The following is a 23,185-nucleotide window of genomic DNA, read 5'->3' on the forward strand; positions in this document are numbered from 1 at the left end:
GATTGAAGTACTAGCAGTCTAACTTCTCACATCCATCAGTAGTCTAAAACACACCTTTGGTTTTATATGTACAGACATGTTTGGATTCTCTTTGTTTGTGTGTACCTGGTTGACTGCCAGGGCTTGTCTTGGCTAGACTCCTGCTGGCTGTGGTCTGCCAAGAAATGGATAAAGATGTGGAAGAGACAAATGAACCTTCAAACCCACAAGAGAAAAAGCAGCTAATGGACTTTTTGGGCACAAAAAAAGGCAAGGTCATCAAAACATTATCCAAAAATAGTTAATATATTATCCCGTAGGTGGCAAACATGTAAAGCAATTCAAAATGTAGCAGGGAGTGGCATACACTAATGTACGAAGATTGTACTGTACAGTATTGCACTGTGGGAAACTTCTAGATAAGGACATGCAAATAGCTCTAGGGCTCTGCCACTAACAGTTTCATACAGTACTTATATTTACCCCTGACTCATCGGCTGCATCCCAAATGGCACCCTATTCTGTTTTTAGTGCACTACGTTTGGCCAGGGCCCTGGTAATGCACTATATAGGGAATAGGATGCCATTTGGTACGCTGTTGATCTTTCTCTCCACTGCCCTGGCTCAGGTGTACCTGTTCCTTGTACACTCTGGGAGCCAGACATGAGGCTGAGGTCCTTTGAGACGGTGAAGACGGACTGTCAGCTGCACTGCAGTGACTCGCTGGCCCAGCTCTGTACCTCCCTCTGCTTCTCCAGAACCATGGAGTTCATGAGAAATCAGCCCTGTCTCACTGACCACTTCTGTAATCACCGGGGAACGAGATTATAATTAACATACATTTTATATATATATATATATATATATATGTAATGAAACAAAAAATATAGCTTTTTTTATGTCTACCAAAAAAATCCCATTCTGGAATGTTACCAACAGTTTGAAAATAATGAAAATCAGTCATAGGTTCCCAAACCCATCATTTCCTGACCATGTATGGTAAAATGATAGTGCCTGCTGTTTGTGTGTCTGTCCACCAGGTGGGGATGGTTATCCGGAGCGCTCAGTGCTTTCTGCCCAAAGTGATCTGGCACACCAAGTACAAAGTCACATGTGAGGGCCATTATACAGGCAGTGTTGTTTGAAGAGATGGGTACAGAGTAGACTGTACATCAACATCACACACAGACAGACCACGGATCTACTAAAACTCTTCACTTCTTCTGGACACTAATCAAAACTCTGAATACTCATCATTGCACATTCTTTAATTGTGGTTAATATTAGGATGTACATTCATGTCATGGAAAATTGTCATATCAAATATAAATAATGGAGTGAGTAAACTTGTTGTGATTGAGAATTAAACACAGAAAATAAGTGTGTTTTGGCTATTAATAATAATATTTGGGTTGTATGATTATCATTAATATAACATTTGATCAACTTGTTCAGCAGATTTTTAGAAAAGCTTCTTCATTCCTATATATTTCAATATAAAATGTCTTTGATTATTCTAGATTACACATCACATGTACAGTATATAACATAAAACGCAACAACGTTATTTGAACTGTGGCAGGTTGAAGACTTTCTCTCAGTCGTTCTCATTTCAGCACAGTCTTTGCTGTGGTCAGCATTCTTAGTGGCAGTACATCCTCCACCCATTCATTTGGAGAGGTCATCATTCGTTCCCATAGAGCTACCTCGTCAGCATTCGAGTCCATCCAATTCACCAACGCCCCATAACTTCTGCCTGTAGGGAGAGATGGAGAGAACCTAGGCTTAGCCAATGAAGTCAATTGAATAAAATGAATGTACCTGTGTTTCTGTGGAGAAATCTAGAATATAATATAAAATCATAAAATAGAATAGTCCATTAGTACCTGTGCCAGGCCCCAGTCTTAGACCCCCTAGGAGGTTACTGGCCAGCTTGTTACGGTCCCACACAGTCAGCTCCACGCAGGCCTCCTTCAGGTCCTCCTGTCTGAAGCCGTCGTACACCAGGGTGTGGTTAAACACCGGCTCCACCGTCCTCCTCAGCACCCGCGTTTTCTGTCGACTCTTTCTGCTCGTGTCCGGGAGCACGAAGCTAAAGAGGAGTCAGGCAGTCTCACAAGTCAGGCAATTGTTTCAGAAATATTACATATACCTTCAACTATCACGAGCAAAGTAAATGTGAAAGGCTGGAAATTGAGGCTAAGGGGATATGTCTTATGATAGGCCTCCACATTTTCTGTTCTCCCCAGATGCTGTAGTTGTCCTTGATCATATTGAGCAATTCATACATTTCAAATGTTGATAGTATTTATGGCATGTGTTGTACGTACCACTTGACATATGGGTTGATGGTGGCCCCTCTGATGAGGGGAAGGTTCTTGCAGTCTTTCACCCAAATATGAACCTCACCTTTGTTAGAGGGGGGATCCTTTCCTGGGCCTAGTGGTTATAATCAAGCATGATTCAGTGAACTTGTGTACACTGTATCTTTCTGTTGCACAAAAGTCATATTTGAATGTATGGTAACTAGTTACCGAAAGCAACACATTTTCTTGATAAAATATACCTTTTCTATTTAATAAATTGCTTATAGACACTGGTGATGGTTAAGACATGTGAGGCGTGCAGACTCTTACTGTGGGAGACTTGAGGCAGGAAGCGTATGGCCAGTTTCATCTCCCCTCTGTCATCTGATGGCTGCAGACTGGAGGTAGGCTGAGGAGGCCAGGGGGAGACCGCCAGCACAGAGAGTACAGTGAGAACACCCCAATTTACTACATAGCACCACCACCTTACTGGACACACTCCAAACTACACTCACACCTCCACAACCCACTGTGTATAGCTTGTCATGTCACACCATTTTATTTTATTTTATTTAACCTTTATTTAACTAGGCAAGTCAGTTAAGAACAAATTATTATTTACAATGACGGCCTACAATGCTAACATGCACAGCATGTCATGTCACACAATATACGTATAGCATGTCATGTCACACAATGCTAACAGGCACAGCCATTTAAATAAATAGCAAAAGCATAGAGATGGATTTCAGTCTTGGATGAGTTTTTGGTACAGTACTGAGACCATTACACAGACGAAGCAGGTGTGATGTTGTCTCACCCTGGATTTCAGAGCTAAGTAGTTCATCTGGGTGTGGTCAAAGTCCCATTTGGACAGGTCCACATCCACCTCACCCAGAAAACTGTTCCTGCCAAAGGTGTCGTGGTGCCAGACGGAGAGAATGAGTGTCTGAGTTCGGAGGTGCTCCATACGAAGCCGATACTGATAAAGGAACAGGAAATACTTTTTGTTAAAAGCACTTTATGTCAGACCTGATGTACATGTAATGATACATTTCCCCATTCAACTTCAATTATATAGAGTTTTTAGAAACTCTCTTACTCTGAGGAGCTCGTTGAAAATGGGGTTGAGAGTCTTCTTCTTCACAGACGTTTTCCTCTTCCCTATATTGGCTTTGTCAGGTACCAGGTAACTTTTAACATACCTACAACAAGAAACACAAGAATCATACACACAAAGTACCATCTATTTCAGCAGTGTCCAATCAATCATGGAGTAGTAAATAAGAAAGCAAGGCTATATAAACTCAGCAAAAAAATAAACGTCCTCTCACTGTCAACTGAGTTGATTTTCAGCAAACTTAACGTGTGTAAATATTTGTATGACCATAACAAGATTCAACAACTGAGACATAAACTGAACACAGACATGTGACTAACAGAAATTGAAAAATGTGTCCCTGAACAAAGGGGGGGTCAAAATCAAAAGTAACAGTCAGTATCTGGTGTGGCCACCAGCTGCATTAAGTACTGCAGTGCATCTCCTCCTAACGGACTGCACCAGATTTGCCAGTTCTTGCTGTGAGATGTTACCCCACTCTTCCACCAAGGCACCTGCAAGTACCCGGACATTTCTGGGGGGAATGGCCCTAGTCCTCACCCTCCGATCCAACAGGTCCCAGACGTGCTCAATGGGATTGAGATCCGGGCTCTTCGCTGGCCATGGCAGAACACATTCCTGTCTCGCAGGAAATCACGCACAGAATGAGCAGTATGGCTGGTGGCATTGTCATGATGGAGGGTAATGTCAGGATGAGCCTGCAGGAAGGGTATCACATGAGGGAGGAGGATGTCTTCCCTGTAATGCACAGCATTGAGATTTCCTGCAATGACAACAAGCTCAGTCCGATGATGCTGTGACACACCGCCCCAGACCATGACAGAGCCTCCACCTACAAAATCGATCCCGCTCCAGAGTGCAGGCCTCTGTGTAACGCTCATTCCTTCGACGATAAACGCAAATCCGACCATCACCCCTGGTGAGACAAAACCATGACTCGTCAGTGAAGAGCACTTTTTGCCAGTCCTGTCTGGTCCAGCGATGGTGGGTTTGTGCCCATAGGTGACGTTGTTGCCGGTAATGTCTGGTGAGGACCTACCTTACAACAGGCCTACAAGAACCCAGTCCAGCCTCTCTCAGCCTATTGCGGACAGTCTGAGCACTGATGGAGGGATTGTGCGTTCCTGGTGTAACTCGGGCAGTTGTTGTTGCCGTCCTGTACCTGTTCCACAGGTATGATGTTCGGATGTACCAATCCAATCCAAAGCAGGTGTTGTTACACGTGGTCTGCCACTGTGAGGACGATCAGCTGTCCGTCTTATCTCCCTGTAGCTCTGTCTTAGGCGTCTCACAGTACGGACGTTGCAATTTATTGCCCTGGCCACATTTGCAGACCTCATGCCTCCTTGCAGCTTGCCTAAGGCATGTTCACGCAGATGAGCAGGGACCCTGGGCATCTTTCTTTTGGTGTTTTTCAGAGTCAGTAGAAAGTCCTCTTTAGTGTCCTAAGTTTTCATAACTGTGACCTTAATTGCCTACCGTTTGTAAGCTGTTAGTGTCTTAACGACCGTTCCACGGGTGCATGTTCATTAATTGTTTATGGTTCATTGAACAAGCATGTGAAGTTATTTTGATTTTTGCGAATTATCTTTGAAAGACAGGGTCCTGAAAAAGGAGCGTTTCTTTTTTTGCTGAGTTTATTAGGAATTCCCAATATTCAGGGACCATAAGGAGTTCTATCAGGGGCCTAGTATAATAGTTGGCACTGTACTCACGGGTCAGAGCGGCCCCTCTTAGGGTCGACGGCGGCCAGGTCTCGGCATTGAGCCACAAAGATGTGGAACTCCCTGAGCTTCTGAACGTAGTTGATGGAGAACTGGATGTTCCCCTGCACCTCCACACCTCCATAGTCCCCACTGTACATGGTCATCACACTGCCACTCAGCTAACACACACACACACACACACACACACACACACACACACACACACACACACACACACACACACACACACACACACACACACACACACACACACACACACACACACACAGTTCAAACCTTCTAAACAGTTTACATAAAACCTTAGCCTTTCAGGCAGTTCTCATTAAAATCATGATGTGAAAAACTATAAAATGTGTGGTTAATGGGACAATTAAGAGATTTAATAAGACTGTTAATATTGTATAATCATGATAGTTGCCAATAGAAAATGCCAGCTAAGCTTGGTTAGGCAGAACATGTGCGTGCTTTGAATGTGTGTTAGCAGAGCATGGGTGAAGTGAACATACAGAGGACACAGATGCCATGCCAGAGGAGCTGCTGAGGTTAGTCATAGATCTGCCTGTCTTCTGCCTGCCTCCATGGTAACTGTCTTCAGAGGCGGAGTCAGCTTCTCTGCAATCACTCTAGAATACAGACAGCATCGCAAGAATGCCCAGCGCACATACAGACATACAATGTTCTTTGACCTAAAGCGCTCGCATGGAATAAAGATGTTGTGGCTTTACCTCGTTCTGCAGGAACGAGGGAACAGATTTGCTCATCTTCTTCAAATGTTCAGGGTCAGAGTAGAGGGATGAGGAGGGAGAGGGGATGGTGGATGCTGAGGGAGGACAGAACAGAGAGAAGGATGAGAGGCTAAAGGTTCCATAATACTCTCATAACCTTATTACAGATCACTTACTGTAGCTATTGAATTACCCAGCAATGCTAGCATTCTACAACATAGAATAAAAAGCCTGTATTCTACATTATATTTGGAATAAACTGTCTAACCCAATATCAACCCAAAGGCTAATTAAATTTCCAAGAAAGGTACAAAACAATTCTTAACCATCACTGCTTCGCCTGAGGACATCAAGGGGAGCTAGTCTTCTTTCTTGTCCTGTAGGGAATTATGGAAAACATAGACAACATTACTTTTTCATCCCAACATGCATTAATCCTGGTACCTGGGCCATCCTGACAGCACCACTATAATGCCAGTATAGTGATTGAGGAGACAAGGGGCATTTCTCACGTGGTGGCATGGATGCTGTGATATCCTCAAGACTTTTGGCCAGATTTCGTGGGCGGGCCTGAGCTCTTTTCAATGCCTTCTGTACAGGGTCCTGATCCTCATCATCATTTTCACCTAAAACATCAGCCATTAGAGAAAGAGTTGCTCATACTGTACATGTAGATGCCTTCAACAAAGACGTGTTAAGAAAAACATTACATGTGGCCTCTTTACACTGATCATTTACACGGAGTATATAAAACACTAAGAGCACCTTCCTAATATTGAGTTGCAACCCCTCCTGCCCCCCTCCCCGCTTTTGCCATCCGAACAGCCTCAATTTGTTGGGGCATGGACTCTACAAAGGTGTCCATTCACCCTCTGAATGGCACACATACACAATTCATGTCTCAATTGTCTCAAGGCTTAAAAATCCTTCTTTATCCTGCCTCGTCACCTTCCTCTACACTGATTGAAGTGGATTTAACAAGTGACATCAATAAGGGATCATAGATTTCAACTGGATTCACCTGGTTAGTCTATGTCATGGAAAGACCAAGTGTTCATAATGTTTTGTACACTCAGTGTATGTAGTCTGTTGTTTACAGATAGCCAAAGTATCTCTAGAGTTAAGTTGGAAGATAAAAATATGTTTGAAGTTGTAGAAAATAATTTGTTTTACTGGATATATTATATCATTACTCATAAAAGTAAACTCCGGAATGTTCTAGGTGTATCCTGGAGAGGAATGCCTAACTCAAACAAAGCAAAACTTGGCTTCTTAGTTGTTGGCTCTGTCAGAGCACTATGTGATGTCAATAAAGTTACAAAAGAGTATCGTCCAACCCACAAATGAAACACAGGCAGCTGATTCCCTGCACACATTCTATTTACAATGACACAGATAGCCAGACAAGGAAACTGCATCCTGGATGCTGCCTGATCTAGAAAAACATCTATCAGATGATTACTTCACAGGGAACCAAGATAAACAAATAACTATTATGTTTTCATGATATATCACAGGTTACCTAACACTTGTACTAAAACAACAGGGCGCTACCGTACAGATCATCAAAACTCACGGTTTGAACTGGTCCTGGAGTTGGACCAAGTTTCAGACGCACTGCTCGATGCTATTTCAGACGCACTGAATGATGACTCTCGTCCAGTGTCAGTGCTGCCCTGGTTTGACCAGAGGGCCAGGGGGCGCTGCGTTATCTTGCTGCTCCTCCTACTGTAGCGCTCCTCTGAGTCCACTAGGGTGCTGGATCTGACAAGCCCACCACTCAGGTCAAGTTCAACCCCAGGCGTGCCTGCTGCCTCCCTCTGCTCCTTTGCTGCCGGGGCCAGAGCAGTGTGGACGCTGGTCTTCTCTGAAAACTCCAGGTAATGGGGGTAGTCTTTGGGAACACAGACCCAAGTGCGAGGGGTCAGAGATTCAGACTCGTCAAATGATTTTGAGGACCTCCTTGGACCAGGAGGAGCGTGCTTGTTAGCACTCTGTCGTCTACCCTGTGTCCTCTTGGGCTGGACATGACTAATATCCAGTGTCTTTTTAGGGTACAACATAGAAGTTTGGGCCTGTTCCTCATTCATGTCTAATGTGAACATACTGGTGGCGCGCTGAAGGGAACTTGCACGTCCACTTCCACTTGAGTTTCCAAAACTGTCTTTTCTAGCTTTATGAGACCGAGATTCCTTTCCTGAGGTGCTTTGGGGCTTCAGGGCCTTTTTATCTTTGGTGAAGTCCTGTTCTGAGCCCCTTGTTACCTGGGGGACACCAGGGGCTCTTTGCTGCTCTGACTCTATGGTGATTTGAGGTGAGAAGTTGGCTTTAGTGTCAATCATAGCTCCTGATCTCACCTCAACTGATCTAGACTTTGACTGGTGCTCTTTAGTGTCAATCATAGCTTCTGAACCCACTCCAATCGATTTAGACCTTGACTGGTGCTCTCTGTCTTTGTTACCCCTGACTAAAGATGGAGGGGGAGATGGAGAAGATGGTGAAGAAGGTGAAGATGTTTTCTTGAGCCGGCTCTCATCCAAAGGTAGTGTAGCACTGACCTTTTGTGACTGGCTGGGGGCAGATTTGCTGTAGAAATCAGGGTCAACACATTGCTTTAACTCCAGCATTGAGTTCTGGGTATCCATTGGCTCCTTATTTTTAGGGCTTTTGAGTTCGTCAGAAGAGATCGGCCCTCTGTTATTCAAAGTGGCCTCACCCCAGAAGTTGCAGAGATTCTTAAACTGTGAGCGGTTTTCTCCGAGGCTTGGGGACGACTTCTCCATCGTGAAGACTGTGAAATTCTGTATTTTTCTGTCAGAGGAAAGGTTGGAATTCCCTTCGTGGTCGCCGTCAGATTCGTTGCAGATTGACCTCAGGTCAAACTCAGACTTGGTGTACCTTTTATTCATCTTTCCTATGGCCGATGATGGAATTTGAGTCACACTGGCGTCCCCTGCTTCTTTTGATTGACCAGTGTAAAATATAGGCCGGTTATTCTCCTGCTCCCAGAAGGACTTGAGCTGCTTTATATTGTCTGCTTTGCTGTCCTGTTGAGGGGGAACCTGTTTTTTAGTGGACACACTTGACTGTACATTGACATTGCTTTGCTGAGTTTTGGGGGGAAACTGTTCACTTTCTTTTCCAACCTTGTGTCTAAACTTCTCAGAGTCTGGGCTGGTTGTAGGCTGGGAGAGTAGTTCAGGCAGTGGGTTGGGACTGGGCTTGGACCTGGCCCTGGATGGCATTTCAGGTTGGGGTTTTGGTATGGCAGGTAAGAGATTCACAGGCTGGGGGTTGACTGTGGGCTGGATGAGCAATTCAGGCTGAGGACTGAGTGTTAATGGGGAGAATATCTGATGTTCTGTGCTGAGTCTGGACTGGGACAGCATGTCAGGCTGAGGATGGTGTCTACTTAGGTAGAGTATTTCTGCCTGTGAGCTTCTTCTGTCTACTGTCATTGGGGATCTTCTGAGATCTTCTTCTGTTAAAGTCAAATTGTCCTTCTCACTTTGAGCCCCAGGAGTGTAGCTATCATCCCAGGTTGGCAGTGTACGTATCTCTATAGAGGGAGCAATAACAACACTATTTTGGGGTCTGTATACCTCCTGTTTGTAAGGGCTAACACTCGGCTGACCACTTCTCATATCTCGACTAGCAGTGCTTTGTTGAGTATCTAGGTTTAACCGTACATCTCCTTTTTCATCCCTGAGATTCTTCCTCGAAGACCCCTCCACACCGTATGACTCTGGGCCAGAAACAGTGCTATGAGACTTCTCTGCTAGTGCTCTCTCTTTCTCCATTGGTTTCTGTCTTTTGTCAATGATTGATCTACTGATGAGTATCTTGGGCCCAGTGTTGCCCTTCTCCCAGAAGGACTTCAGGTGACTGATTTTGGGTGGTTGGTTCTCATCTTGGACCTCTTTCTGTTTGACTTCTTGTGTTGCGACCTGTGGTCCAACAGCTTTGGCTGGAGGGCCACTGACCTTCTTCACATCCTCTTGCCTATCTATCACATCCTCTTCTCTATCTAACATCACTTCCTTGAACTCCTTCCAATGTGCTGCTCTCAGCCCCTCAGACTCAGACATGTGTCTCTTGGGCTGGTATGATCTTAATGTATTCAAAGGTGACTGGTCCGTAGGTTGATCCATAGAGGATTCAGAGGATTGATCCTTTACCTCTGGTGTTAAACACACTGACACTCCTCCTCCAATACTTTGCATATCCAGGCTGGGGTCAACATGTAGGAGCTTTCTCTTCACCTCAGGAGCTTTCCTCTCCGTCTGCTGAGACCTGCTCTCAAAGGTAGACCGATCATCTGTATCTGTTTTCACAGAGCAAATCACGTCTTCCTCCATGTCTGGTTGATCGCTCTCAGTCTCCAGCCAGTCGTTGCTGTCTGTGCTCCGGCTGAACCACTCTAAGACTTTAGAGATGGAGTCGTCCTGCTCCGCTGTGGGCTTGGGACTACGGGGGGCTGATTTAGAAGCAGGTTTGTGGTTTCCAGTTTTTTTATGAACATGCTTATCAGGCTTATCCCCAGAGTTATGGAGATCATGATGTTTCCATTGATCTGAAGAAAAAAAAAGTTCATTAAAGTGATATGATGCATGAAAAAATAAGCTAAAAAACTAAAGATTAGACATTTCAACAGTGGCCTAAAAATACCCTTCATCATTAGTGAGAATTCCATTGATTGATCACGTTCATGTATAACAATACCCTTTAATGAATTTGAATTCATTTTCACACTGGTTTTAGATTGTAGTGCGGGATCCATGAATTTTCACTTTCTGTCTTTGGACTTACCCACAGTGCTTGAAGGCAGACTAAGGTCCTCCTGTCTGATTGCGGTGTCCATATTGCGGGTTCTTATCATCTCCTTGTCCTGCATCTCAATGAGTTGAAAGGCTGCATGCTGAGAAGGCTGGTGGTGAGTAGGGGCCGTTAGTTCTGAGCTCGGAGAGAGTGGTATGGACAGAGGTTTTGAAAATGGACCATCAGACCTCTCTCTGCCCTGAGGAGGACCCACACTGACAAACTCTCTCTGGATGAGACCATCGCTACCTTCACTCTTCTGATGACCTGTGTAGGATTTATCTGTGTGTCTGTCATTATCAGAGTGTGTGGTAGGTCTAAGGTTCAACAGTCTGAGAGGCTTTGGCTCACTCAGGGGCCTCAATGGAACTTTGGAACTCTCAGTTTCCCTAAGAGGAGAAGGGGTTCTCACTAGGTGTCTGACAAGTGAGTTATCTGAGGGCTCTGCTCTCCTCTCTTTTTCATGGGCCTCTTTCGCTCTCTCAAACTCAGTATTGGTGGAGACTAGGGTTAAATGCTTCAGTGGCTTGTGGGAGTGGTGACTCAAAGTGTTCAGTTGCTGACTGGAGGGAGATACTGGAGTTGCATTGTTCTGCAACTCAGAGATGGGAGTTGGATACATTTTCTGTGACTGAACATCCAAAGCCCCCTGGCTAGACTGGTTGGAGCCACAGCTGGAGCCATGTTGGAGACTTCCCTGAGAGGCAGGGACGATGACCTTTGACCCAGCTGGATGACCCTGCAGCCCAGGGATGGAGACATCACTGCCTGTGAGAGAGCTCTGTGAGTGTCGGGAGAGGATGGTTCTTTTCTTGGGCACGGGCCTGAATCCTAGAGAGGACCCCTCGGAGGTGGCAGAGCCTGCTGAGTTGTGACTGGTGGAGTCTGCTGTCATGTGAATCTTCAGGGGAGATAAGGGCTCTGTGTGTGTGAGAACACAATGGTGGAACATGAGGAGATAATGATTATTTACTGTGATAAATGATTTCCATGTCACAGGCCTGGTTGGCATCAGTATCACCTTACTACAGATATATGATCTTAATTTGACCTATATTGCCACATCAAAAATAATCCAGCAGCAATAGGATTTGAACGTTTAGTCCATAATGTTGCTTGGTCGTGATTATGCTATTAGCTAGCCAAAAGTAGGCTAAATGAAAACTGCAATACTGTTAATATAGCCATGTGTTTTTTATGAATTTATGTAAATCAAGAAGCTCATCTGCAGTGCAGGAACATTCTCAGCAACAAAATAATGATCAAATTAAGATCCTACATCTGTAAAGCACTATTGTGAACCAGCCAAAATTTGTTCTCACACTATCCTGAAAGATCATGTTATTCAATTTGACTCAACCTCCTATTCTTCAATGTACCATAATGCTTGATTGTGTAAAAAGGTGTATGCACTGCACTCTAACCTGCTTCAGATGCTTTCTCAGTCTCTTGATTTCCATTGGACTGTTTTTCTGTCTTCTCTACCTCTAGAATAAGGGATGCTCGATTGAAAGGATTGTGCCTTGGCTGGAATGAGAAGAGAAGAAAATATATATTTCACTATATTTCCCAATACTCTAAAAGTCATACTGTGATATGATGATTGGGAAAACAGAAATAAATCAGAACAGCATGAAAATGCTTTGTTTGTTTATTCTGTTCATGCTTCACATATATTCTCTGCAAATGAAATCTCACCTACCCTTCCCGGGGAGCGCACCACTGAATTCAGTCTCTCTTTCTCTGCATCTGATACATTTAGGCTTTTGCTGCAAAGGAGACAGAATGATCACTATCAGAATAGAATAGGAATTGGGGTTTATACTATAGATGAGTAGCCCTCAGAGCACCAGGATTTAAAAAACATGTTTTTAATTAACCTTTATTTAACTAGGCAAGTCAGTAAAGAACACATTCTTATTTACAATGACGGCCTAGCCCAGCCAAACCCTCTCCTAACCCGGACAACGCTGGGCCAATTGTGCGCCGCCCTATGGGACTCCCGATTACGGCCGGTTATGATACAGCCCAGTATCAAACCAGGGTCTGTAGTGACGGCTCTAGCACTGTAATGCAGTGCCTTAGAGCGCTGTGCCACTCGGGAGCCCAGATACACTGTACTGGATGTCAAATCAGATGGACATTGGAGACCACTGTTACACTGTAGCCTTGTAAGGAAAGGGCATAGTATCTGCACTTCCTCATTCAGCACCTCTGTGACCGGCTGTTCAGTGAACAAGCCTCCTGCATAACTGATGCCTGCTCACATGTGATTCATTGGGACATCAAAGGGAGGCAGGGCTGTGGAAGAGTAGACTCACCTAGAGAGCTGGCTGCTGCCCACTGGGAGTCAGGGAGGTCTACACAGCCCATATGACCTCATGCACAGCATGCCAAACACACCAAGATTCACTACAAGACTTATAGAAAGCTTCACTTTGTATTTACTTTAGGAAGTGATGTAAGTTATAATACAAGTGACTGGGCAGAGAATAATACTGGCATGTTACCTGTACAATAACAGCCACACATAAAATTACAGGCCTCTCTAGTTGAATTACTTGCTTCTCAAAATAATAACTTTTTGTAGCATTCCCATACTGACTGACTCCTAGCCTCGCGAGACCACATCCTGTAAATATAATAGAGCAGACAGATTCCATGTAAGCAGTGAGCACCACCTATGTTGACTCAAATTGAGATTGAGTCACGAGACACACCTAAGACACACACACGTGCATCGCTGCGCGCGCGCACACACACACACACACACACACACACACACACACACACACACACACACACACACACACACACACACACACACACACACACACACACACACACACACACACACACGACAGGACTCAGGAACTGTTCAAACACCAGAGTATCTCACTCACTCTGTACAGGCAAGCGCTATGATTGATCACTCATGCTGAACTGCTATACTGACCTAGCCTCAAGGCATGGTTATGAGACTGGGTAGAGTAATGGGGTACAGCAGAGAGAGGGATGGGTTAGGAAGGAGGACAGAGGGGTGGGAGGAGGAGTGCAGGGGAGCAGTGGATCACCTGTTCTTCTGGGGCTGTGTTGGCTGTGTTGGTGCCTCCAGGAGCCTGGCAGGTTTTGGAGGGGGGGTGATGTCTGAGACTTTACCGCTGACTGCTCCGGGTCTGGAAAGAAACCCATCTGCAGGACAGACAGACATACATACAGAGAGACAGACAGGGAATACAGTAAGTGCTTATAGTACACTCTCTATAAACTCAATAACCCATGTCTGCTGATGATCTGAACATACTGTACAAACCCGATAGCATAAACTTGACATATTAATACAACGTTTAGCACTAAAGTATATATATATCTCCCTCTCTAACTTTAAGCATCAGCTGTCAGAGCAGCTTACCGATCACTGTACCTGTACACAGCCAATCTGTAAATAGCACACCTCATCCCCATATTATTACTTACCCTCTTGCTCTTTTGCACCCCAGTATTTCTACTTGCACATCCTCATCTGCACATATATCACTCCAGTATTAATGCTAAATTGTAATTATTTTCGCCTATTTATTGCCTACCTCCCTACTCTTCTACATTTGCACACACTGTACATAGATCTTTCTATTTTTATTTTATTTTGCGTTATTGACTGTAGGTTTGTTTATGTGTAACTCTGTGTTGTTGTTTTTGTCGCAGTGCTATGCTTTATCTTGGCTAGGTCGCAGTTGTAAATGAGAACTTCTTCTCAACTAACCTACCTGGTTAAAAAAAGGTGAAATAAATAAATACAATTAAAAAAAATTAAATATATTCTACTCTGATGTATGGCTTTTTCATTATACGGCAGTATGTGTGAACTGCGTGAGAATGACTTACTGTATGCAGCGCTCAATTAGTGTTTGAACAGTGTTTTTGACCCACCTAAAGAACCTGCTTTCCTCTGCTTCATGGAGGCCAGGATGACTTCGGAGCCATGGATCTTCTCCCTGTGTCTCAGAGACTTGGCCTCGTAAAACCACTCCCCTGTCAGGTACTTGAGCCTGCTGTCCACTGTGGCACTGGTTTTCTGCAGCTGCCTGATGGGAAAAACACACCCAGGTACATCACAGTATACAGGGTACGGTACAGTTACCCATTAAACACATTACATAAGCACAAGAGGTAGAACACAGTTCAGTCAAGGATGTGATTCTGAATAATTACCTTTAGGTAATGCCATTGATTTATGGTTGAGAGACACACTATAGGCTAAATGTTGACGGGAATGGTACATTTACCACCACATGAGCTAACAATCTAACCCAATAGACATTGGAACACAATGCAGCGCTTGTGCCAAATAGTTCACATTCTTTGTGAGGAGAAAACGTATTTAATTCAATCAATATTAAATGAGGGAAAGCTCAACAATGATTTCTGTTTGAATTAGTTGTTGGTGAGTAAGCAAGATGTTTATTCTGGGGGATTATTTAAGATACTCTTTGAAGAGGTAGGGTTTCAGATGTTTTCGGAACATGGGCAGGGACTCTGCTGTCCTAGCTTCAGGAGGAAGCTGGTCCCACCATTGGGGTGCCAGGACAGAGAAGAGTTTGACTGGGATGAGTGGGAGGTGCCATCCTGTAGGGGTGGAGCATTCTGGATAAGTTGCAGGGGTTTGATGGCACAAGCGGGGAGCCCAGTCAACAGCGAGTTGCAGTAGTCCAGACGGGAAATTACAAGTGCCAGGATTAGGACCTACGCCACTTCCTGTGTGTGGTAAGGTCGTACTCTGCGGATGTCGTAGAGCATGAACCTGCCACCCACTCGACTCCTCTGATGTCAAAAACTACAACCCGTATCGCTTCTTTGGGGTGGCAGGTAGCCTAGTGGTTAGAGCGTTGGGCCAGTAACCGAAAGGTTGCTAGATCGAATCCCCGAGCTGACAAGGTGAAAATTTGTCGTTCTGCCCCTGAACAAGGCAGTTAACCCACTGCTCCTAGGTCGTCATTGTAAATAAGAATTTGTTCTTAACTGACTTGCCTAGTTAAATAAAATAAAAAACCTGCAGGAGTGAGTCACTGCGTTGATGTTTTCAGAGAACAACAGGGTGTTGTCCAGGATCACACCAAGGTTCTTTGCACTCTGGGAGGGGGACACCGTGGAGCTGCCAACTGTGATAGAGAGGTCTTTGAGCGGGAGGAGGAAGAGCAGCTCTGTCTTGTTGAGCTCGAGGTGGTGGGATGACATCCAAGCTGAGATATCTGCCAGGCTCGCAGAGATGCATGTAGCCACCTGGGTGTCAGAATGGGGAGAGGAAAAAAGTAGTTGAGTGTCATCCGCATAGTAAAGATAGGAAAGACCTTGTGAGGATATGATGGAGCCGAGTGACTTGGTGTAGATAGAGAAGAGGGCTGAGATCCGAGCCCTGGGTGAAACTAGTAGCGAGAGATACGTGGTGTAGACAAAGATCCTATCCACGTCACCTGGTAGGAGTGGCTGCCAGGTAGGATGAAATACAAAAGTGTGCAGAGCCTGAGACGCCCATCCTTGAGATGAGGATCTGATTGTTTACGTTGTCGAAAGCAGCGGATAGATCTAGGAGGATGAGAACAGAGGAGAGAGAGTCAGACTTCGCAGAGCGGACAACCTATGTGACACAGAGAAGACCAGTCTGGTTGAGTGACCTGTCTTGAAGCCTGACTGGTTAGGGTAAAGAAGATCGTTCTGAGAGAGATAGCGAGAGAGTTGGTCAGAGACAGCACGGTCAAGTGTTTTGGAAAGAAAAGAAAGAAGTGATACCAGTTGTAGTTTTTGACATGAGAGGAGTCGAGTGTTGGTTTCTTGAGGAGGGGGAACGACTTGGGACATTTTGAAGTCAGAGTGGATGCAGCCAGTGGTCAAGGATGAGTTAATGAGGGAAGTGAGAAGTTCTCCAGAGATGGGGTCGAGGAGGCAGGTTGCAGGGCAGCCGGACCTCAATACTCGCAGGATTTCATCTTGAGAGAGAGGGGAGAAAGAGGTCAAGGCGTAAGGGAGTTCTGTGGGAGTGGGACCAGTGGACTCAATAGGCTGAATGAATGAGGAGCTGATGTCGTCAACCTTCTTTTCAAAGTGATTGACAAAGTAGTCCTCAGAAAGGGAGGATGGAGTGTGTGGAGGATTAAGAAGGGAGGGGAAGATGGAAAAGAGAAGGTAAACAACCCTGGTCATGTGAAAGAGGGGTAGCACATTAATACACACGATTGGCGTTAATCCTTTTACACTAAGGCCATGGCTGAACACACAAGTCGACCATACAGAGTCAGTCTCCAGTCTTCTACTGTTATAAAATAGACTTGTCTGGCCAACTCCATTACAGAATCAAAGTGAATAGGCCTTTGTTTCTCAACTTTTTTCTCACTGTGGAACTGCTTTGACAAGAAGGCTTAAGACGAAGCTAATTTAAGACTCAGTTGTCCTTAGTTGGCACGTCTGAATGTGTAATGACATGACAAGAAATTCTAGGACTGTCTGAGTATACATCAACACGACGTTGTTTATGTAGTGGATGTGCCTCAGGATTCCATGGTTAAACGCAGTGAGGTGTATATCTGTGTTCTACCTCTGAGGGTATCTATTTCAGACCATTGAGCCTGCATTTTTCTCTCCCACGTGGTTCTGTAAAGTTGAATCGGAGGGTTAATCTAATTGCTTATCTCACATTGAGGCCTCTCTGTGGTGGAGGCTGTGTCCATATCCGGCTGAGTTGTTATTATATTACAGACAGACAAACATCACTTCACCAGCCTTTTTACCTCTCCCACACAGGTGGGGGGAGGTTGACAGAGAAACCACTCTCCTCATAGAATGAAAGGGAACGAATAGGCACTAAAAAATAAAACAATATGGAATACATTACATTATCTAAAACAATATAGCATATTTACATGCAATACACAAAGCATGTATTTGATTACATAACTATAATTTCAGCTAGAGGGTGGAGATGCTAAGTGGGGCAACACTAATGTTTTATCAAAATATGTGGAAACTAGGAAATACACTAATGACACAGTCGTGGTTCAGAGCTGTGAGAATATGGCTATCACAAACTCACTTGATCCTCTCCTCCTCTGCTTTCTTCAGCTCTTCGTCTCTCTTCAGCACAGTCATGATCATCGCCTGTTCCTCCTCCGTCAGATGGCTCAAGTCTATCATGGTGACTCAGGTTCTCTCTCGCCCGGGCTGGTGTGGAAAAGGCTTGGAGTTGGGACCTGAGGCCTGTTGAGGCAGTCAGTGATGGGATGTGATGGGCAGCGTCTGTCTCTAAGCTCGGAGCTCTAGAGGCATCGCTCAGGTAGCTGGCACCTGCAGAGTTGATAAGAATATTCAAGGTGTGAGTTCCTGGAGGCTTTGTTTTCATCTTCCCACAATTCACACATTGCTCATCATAGTAAAACAGTGCCTCTAAGCAAAAACAGACACATGACCAAAGGCTTGAGTATGTGATCATAGCATGGCCTTTCTCTTGGGGAAACATTTCAAAGCAGGTGCTTTTGAACTGATGCTACAGTACAGTATAGTACATTTTGTCCTTAGGTAAGGTTGTTAAACTGTTCATGTCAAGATTAGGCTCTATATGGAAAACGTTGTGAAGACTGTAAATGAACAGTAAATCAACACTAATTCAGTAAATCATGCTGGATCAAACACTAATTCGGTAAATCATGCTGGATCAAACACTAATTCGGTAAATCATGCTGGATCAAACACTAATTCAGTAAATCATGCTGGATCAAACACTAATTCGGTAAATCATGCTGGATCAAACACTAATTCAGTAAATCATGCTGGATCAAACACTAATTCAGTAAATCATGCTGGATCAAACACTAATTTGGTAAATCATGCTGGATCAAACACTAATTCGGTAAATCATGCTGGATCCAACACTAGTTCGGTAAATGATTTTTTTATTTAACCTTTATTTAAATAGGCAAGTCAGTTAATAACTACAAATTCTTATTTACAATGACAGCCTACACCGGCCAAACCCGGACGACGCTGGGCCAATTGTGCACCACCCTACGGGACTCCCAATCACGTCCGGTTGTGATATAGCCTGGATTCGAACCAGGTGTCTGTAGTGACGCCTCTAGCACTGAGATGCAGCGCCTTAGACCACTGTGCCACTCGGGAGCACAAAATCATGTTGGATCAAACATTCTAATTCAGTAAATCATGCTGGATCAAACACTAATTCAGTAAATCATGCTGGATCAAACACTAATTCAGTAAATCATGCTGGATCAAACACTAATTCAGTAAATCATGTTGGATCAAACACTAATTCAGTAAATCATGCTGGATCAAACACTAATTCAGTAAATCATGCTGGATCAAACACTAATTCAGTAAATCATGCTGGATCAAACACTAATTCAGTAAATCATGCTGGATCAAACACTAATTCAGTAAATCATGTTGGATCAAACATTCTAATTCAGTAAATCATGCTGGATCAAACATTCTAATTCAGTAAATCATGCTGGATCAAACACTAATTCAGTAAATCATGCTGGATCAAACACTAATTCGGTAAATCATGCTGGATCAAACACTAGTTCAGTAAATCATGCTGGATCAAACACTAATTCAGTAAATCATGCTGGATCAAACACTAATTCAGTAAATCATGCTGGATCAAACACTAATTCAATAAATCGTGCTTGATCAAACACTAATTCAGTAAATCATGCTGGATCAAACACTAATTCGGTAAATCGTGCTGGATCAAACACTAATTCAGTAAATCATGCTGGATCAAACACTAATTCGGTAAATCATGCTGGATCAAACGCTAATTCAGTAAATCATGCTGGATCAAACACTAATTCAGTAAATCATGCTGGATCAAACGCTAATTCAGTAAATCATGCTGGATCAAACACTAATTCAGTAAATCATGCTGGATCAAACACTAATTCAGGAAATCATGCTGGATCCAACACTAGTTCAGTAAATCATTTTTTTATTTAACCTTTATTTAACAAGGCGTTGATCACCCCGGTGTTCAGAAACATCTAAAGCACAGTAATTCAACTCTCCACCCACTGACTGCACCATCCGAGTATTTTGTAGTTGAGATAAACTAATACAGAGTACACTTAGTCCATGTGACCGTCAACTTAAATGAATTCGGTTTTATCCAGCATGATTTACTGGATTTTGTGCTCCCGAGTTGCACAGCAGTCTAAGGCACTGCATCTCAGTGCTAGAGGCGTCATGACAGACACCCTGGTTCGAATCCAGGCTATATCACAACCGGCCGTGATTGGGAGTCCCGTAGGGTGGCGCACAATTGGCCCAGCGTCATCCGGCCATAAGAATGAGTTCTTATTAACTGACTTGCCTATTTAAATAAATCGTGCACAGTGAGTGAAATAAGGTAGTAATAAATCATGATTTACAGTCATTGAGAAACAAAAGACTATGTTGAGTTGACAGTCAGCTGAAATCAGCATGAATATAATTTGCCATACCTATGTTGGGTATAATGAAGCCCTAAATAGATTAGGATTTATTCCTGTGTAAACCATTTGGCGAATAGGCTGCGTTCACACAGACAGCCCAATTCTGATATTTTTTCCACTAACTGGTCTTTTGACCAAGCACATCAGATCGTTTCACATCAGATCTTTTTCAGAGCTGATCTGATTTGTCAAAAGTCAAATTATTAAAAACATTATCAGAATTGGGCTGTCTGTGTAAATGCAGGCACAGAATTCCATGTTGAAACCCCTCATTCAAACGTTTATTTTTTCCTTCTCAATGAAATTCTGCTGACTTACCTTAGTTTGAATTTAGATGGGTTGCATACTTTACTTAAATCAATCAATAAAAATCTCTATAAGATTAGGGTCAACTCTGATAGAAGTTATGAATAATTTGTCCTCCATTATCAACAGTTAACATATTGTAGTGTCCACTGCCTTAATACAAAACCAGCAACCTTGTGAAGACTTCTTAGTGAAAATGGCTAATAAATATTGGGTAAACAGCTAAAAAGCTTACAGCTAAACATTTGTCAGAAAGAAAGATACATGAATATGGAAGCCTCATATGTGTACTATCTGGGTTCTGTCCTGTCTCATGGATTTCGACATTGATGTTAGCTATTCACATTATAGTTGAATGTAAAACATTTCATAATTTCATATTGTGGGTGTGAACTGTCAGTAAATCAAAGAGATAGGCTTTTTAAATATATTTTTTTTATAGTAGCCTACAATAGTAGCAGATAACCTATAAAATGGAAATGTTTTGTGCAATGTTATGTTTTTGCCTGCTTAATCTGTCTCATAACTAAGTTAGTGTAACTGGATAATTAAATTGCATAGACTAATGTCTTCTTCTCAGAAAGAGAAGCCCTAAAGCTGCAGTATCTTAGTCCTCTTTAAAATAAGTTTGCATTTGTTGTATATAGGAAAACAATAAGATCAGCCTCGTAAATAAAAATAACATGTTATTTACATATTTTAATAGGCACCTGCACATGATGCTGGCTTGAAAAACACCATCCTAAAAAGTAGCCCACATAAAGAATAAGATTGAATACACAGGTCTCTGAAATCTAAATTCATTGTATGATATTTTCTGACGAACCTTAAGATATGAGGCAGCTCGTAATCATTTTCGTTCACAAGTGTTGCCTTCAGAACAGTGGGGATAGACAGCGAATAAAATGTCTGTGTTATGTCAATAACTTCAGTTTTATTGTTTCCCAAATGTCACTGTGGGTAAGGCTTCACAGCGCCTTTATGTTCTTCCTCATCAGACGTTAAAATCCGAAGAACAATAGATTGATATCTTACTTTGTAACTTTTTGGAGAGACAAATACAGACCAAACAAAAAATTGTAAATACAAAGTTTTACCTTGTTTTGGAAACTACCTCTGTCTGTAGAGAAATTCGGACATCCACTGGAGGTAGGTGGGTCAGACTCAGGGAGGTGTGTGCTTCCCTCAAATGGGTTAAGTGCCCATAATGACTAGTGGTCACTGTTCAATGCCAGCAGTCAACGTTGATAGCAGCCTATACTGTAGCAACTTCAACAAGTGTATGAAGAGCTAACACCATTGAAAATACAGTTGTCCAATAAAAATAGTGTTGTCGTATTTTCATACGGGAATCTTAAACATAGCTAATGTTATCGTATTACAATCGTATTACACTGCGCCAATGGAAATATGTAAAATTGTATAAAAGGAACACGAACAAGGTGCTAATTTATTATCCGTGTCATGTGGCATATTCCCTGCCAGTTGTGAAATTCTTAACCTCAAGATCCAACCCACAAAGTAAAGATGATTGTTGAGATTATGGCAGTCTGTTTGTCAAGGAGGAGTGTAAGCCTGAGGCTTGATGGAGCACAGGTGTTTCAACACGCTGACGTGGACAAATGCAAATGTAAATATTGATAAATACAACACTGTAAATAGACTCCAAGTGATTGCATACATTGTTGGAGTAAATTACCTTTCATCCAAATGCAGTATACTGTAAACTTGAATAACCACAATAGTTCTGTTTTATAGAAATTGGACACTGGGTGGCAGTCTTGTTCAGATAAAATATACAAGGAAAGCTGCAAATAATTTTTGTGGAGGGGCCCCATGAAATGCCCTACAAGGAAGCTGAGGACATAAAATATTAAAATACAGAAGAAAGGCAAAAAGTCATCCAGAAGCTAAGAGAATCCACATATACTACATGACCAAAAGTATGTGGACACATGCTTGTCAACCATCTCATTCCAAAATCATGGGCATTAATATGGAGTTGGTCCCCCTTTGCTGCTATAACAGCCTTCACTCTCCTGGGAAGGCTTTCCCCTAGATGTTGGAACGTTGCTGATGGGACTTGCTTCCATTCAGCCACAAGGGCATTAGTGAGGTCGGGCACTGATGTTGGGCGATTAGGCTGAGCTCGCAGTCGGCGTTCCAATTCATCTCAAAAGTGTTCGATGGGGTTGAAGTCAGGGCTCTGTGCAGGCCAGTCAAGTTCGTCCACACCGATCTCAACAAACCATTTCTGTATGGACCTTGTTTTGTGCACGGGGTAATTGTCTTGTTGAAACAGGAAAGGGCCTTCCCCAAACTGTTGCCACAAAGTTGGAAGCACAGAATCATCTAGAATGTCATTCATTGTATGCTGTAGCGTTAAGATTTCCCTTCACTGGAACTAAGGGGCTTGGCCCGAACCATGAAAAACAGCCCCAGACCATTATTCCTTTTTCACCAAACTTTACAGTTGGCACTATGCATTCAGGCAAGTAGCATTCTCCTGGCATCCGCCATCCCAGATTCATCAGTTGGACTGCCAGATGGGGAAGCGTGATTCATCACTCTAGAGAACAAGTATCCACTGATCCAGAGTCCAATGGCGGCGAGTTTAACACCACTCCAACCGACGCTTGTCATTGCGCATGGTGATCTTAGGTTTGTGTGCGGCTGCTCGGCCATGGAAACTCATTTCATGAGG

General features: G+C 43.4%; 1 protein-coding gene across 3 annotated transcripts; it reads right to left on the bottom strand.

Moving 5' to 3' along the window:
- Positions 1 to 1,229: 1,229 nt before the first annotated feature.
- On the bottom strand, positions 1,230 to 22,162 carry LOC106581144 (uncharacterized). Of its 3 annotated transcripts, none has more exons than XM_014162984.2 (19): positions 21,579 to 22,160; positions 17,760 to 18,010; positions 14,606 to 14,760; positions 13,750 to 13,867; positions 12,378 to 12,444; positions 12,100 to 12,202; positions 10,667 to 11,596; positions 7,434 to 10,430; positions 6,370 to 6,483; positions 6,184 to 6,234; positions 5,858 to 5,952; positions 5,639 to 5,755; positions 5,121 to 5,290; positions 3,388 to 3,490; positions 3,106 to 3,267; positions 2,616 to 2,694; positions 2,310 to 2,418; positions 1,866 to 2,071; positions 1,230 to 1,735 (listed from the first exon to the last, which is right to left on the bottom strand). In XM_014162984.2, the coding sequence occupies exons 2-19, from the start codon at positions 17,858 to 17,860 to the stop codon at positions 1,587 to 1,589; spliced, it is 5,826 nt and encodes a 1,941-aa protein (XP_014018459.2). In that variant the 5' UTR covers positions 17,861 to 18,010; positions 21,579 to 22,160; the 3' UTR covers positions 1,230 to 1,586. The 3 variants fall into 3 exon arrangements, with proteins under 3 accessions (XP_014018459.2, XP_045559766.1, XP_045559767.1); XM_045703810.1 differs by having other exon boundaries at positions 21,308 to 21,595; XM_045703811.1 differs by lacking the exon at positions 5,639 to 5,755 and having other exon boundaries at positions 21,579 to 22,162.
- Positions 22,163 to 23,185: the final 1,023 nt, after the last annotated feature.

This window comes from Salmo salar, chromosome ssa20 (genome assembly GCF_905237065.1).
Source record: "Salmo salar chromosome ssa20, Ssal_v3.1, whole genome shotgun sequence".
Taxonomy (NCBI): domain Eukaryota; kingdom Metazoa; phylum Chordata; class Actinopteri; order Salmoniformes; family Salmonidae; genus Salmo; species Salmo salar.

Coding starts and splice junctions, on each gene's coding strand:
- LOC106581144 (XM_014162984.2), bottom strand. CDS start 17,860: ATGATAGACTTGAGCCATCTGACGGAGGAGGAACAGGCGATGATCATG. Junction 14,761..17,759: donor GCAGAGGAGGAGAGGATCAA/GTGAGTTTGTGA, acceptor TTTTCCCATCAG/GCAGCTGCAGAAAACCAGTG. Junction 5,756..5,857: donor CCTCGTTCCTGCAGAACGAG/GTAAAGCCACAA, acceptor TCTGTATTCTAG/AGTGATTGCAGAGAAGCTGA.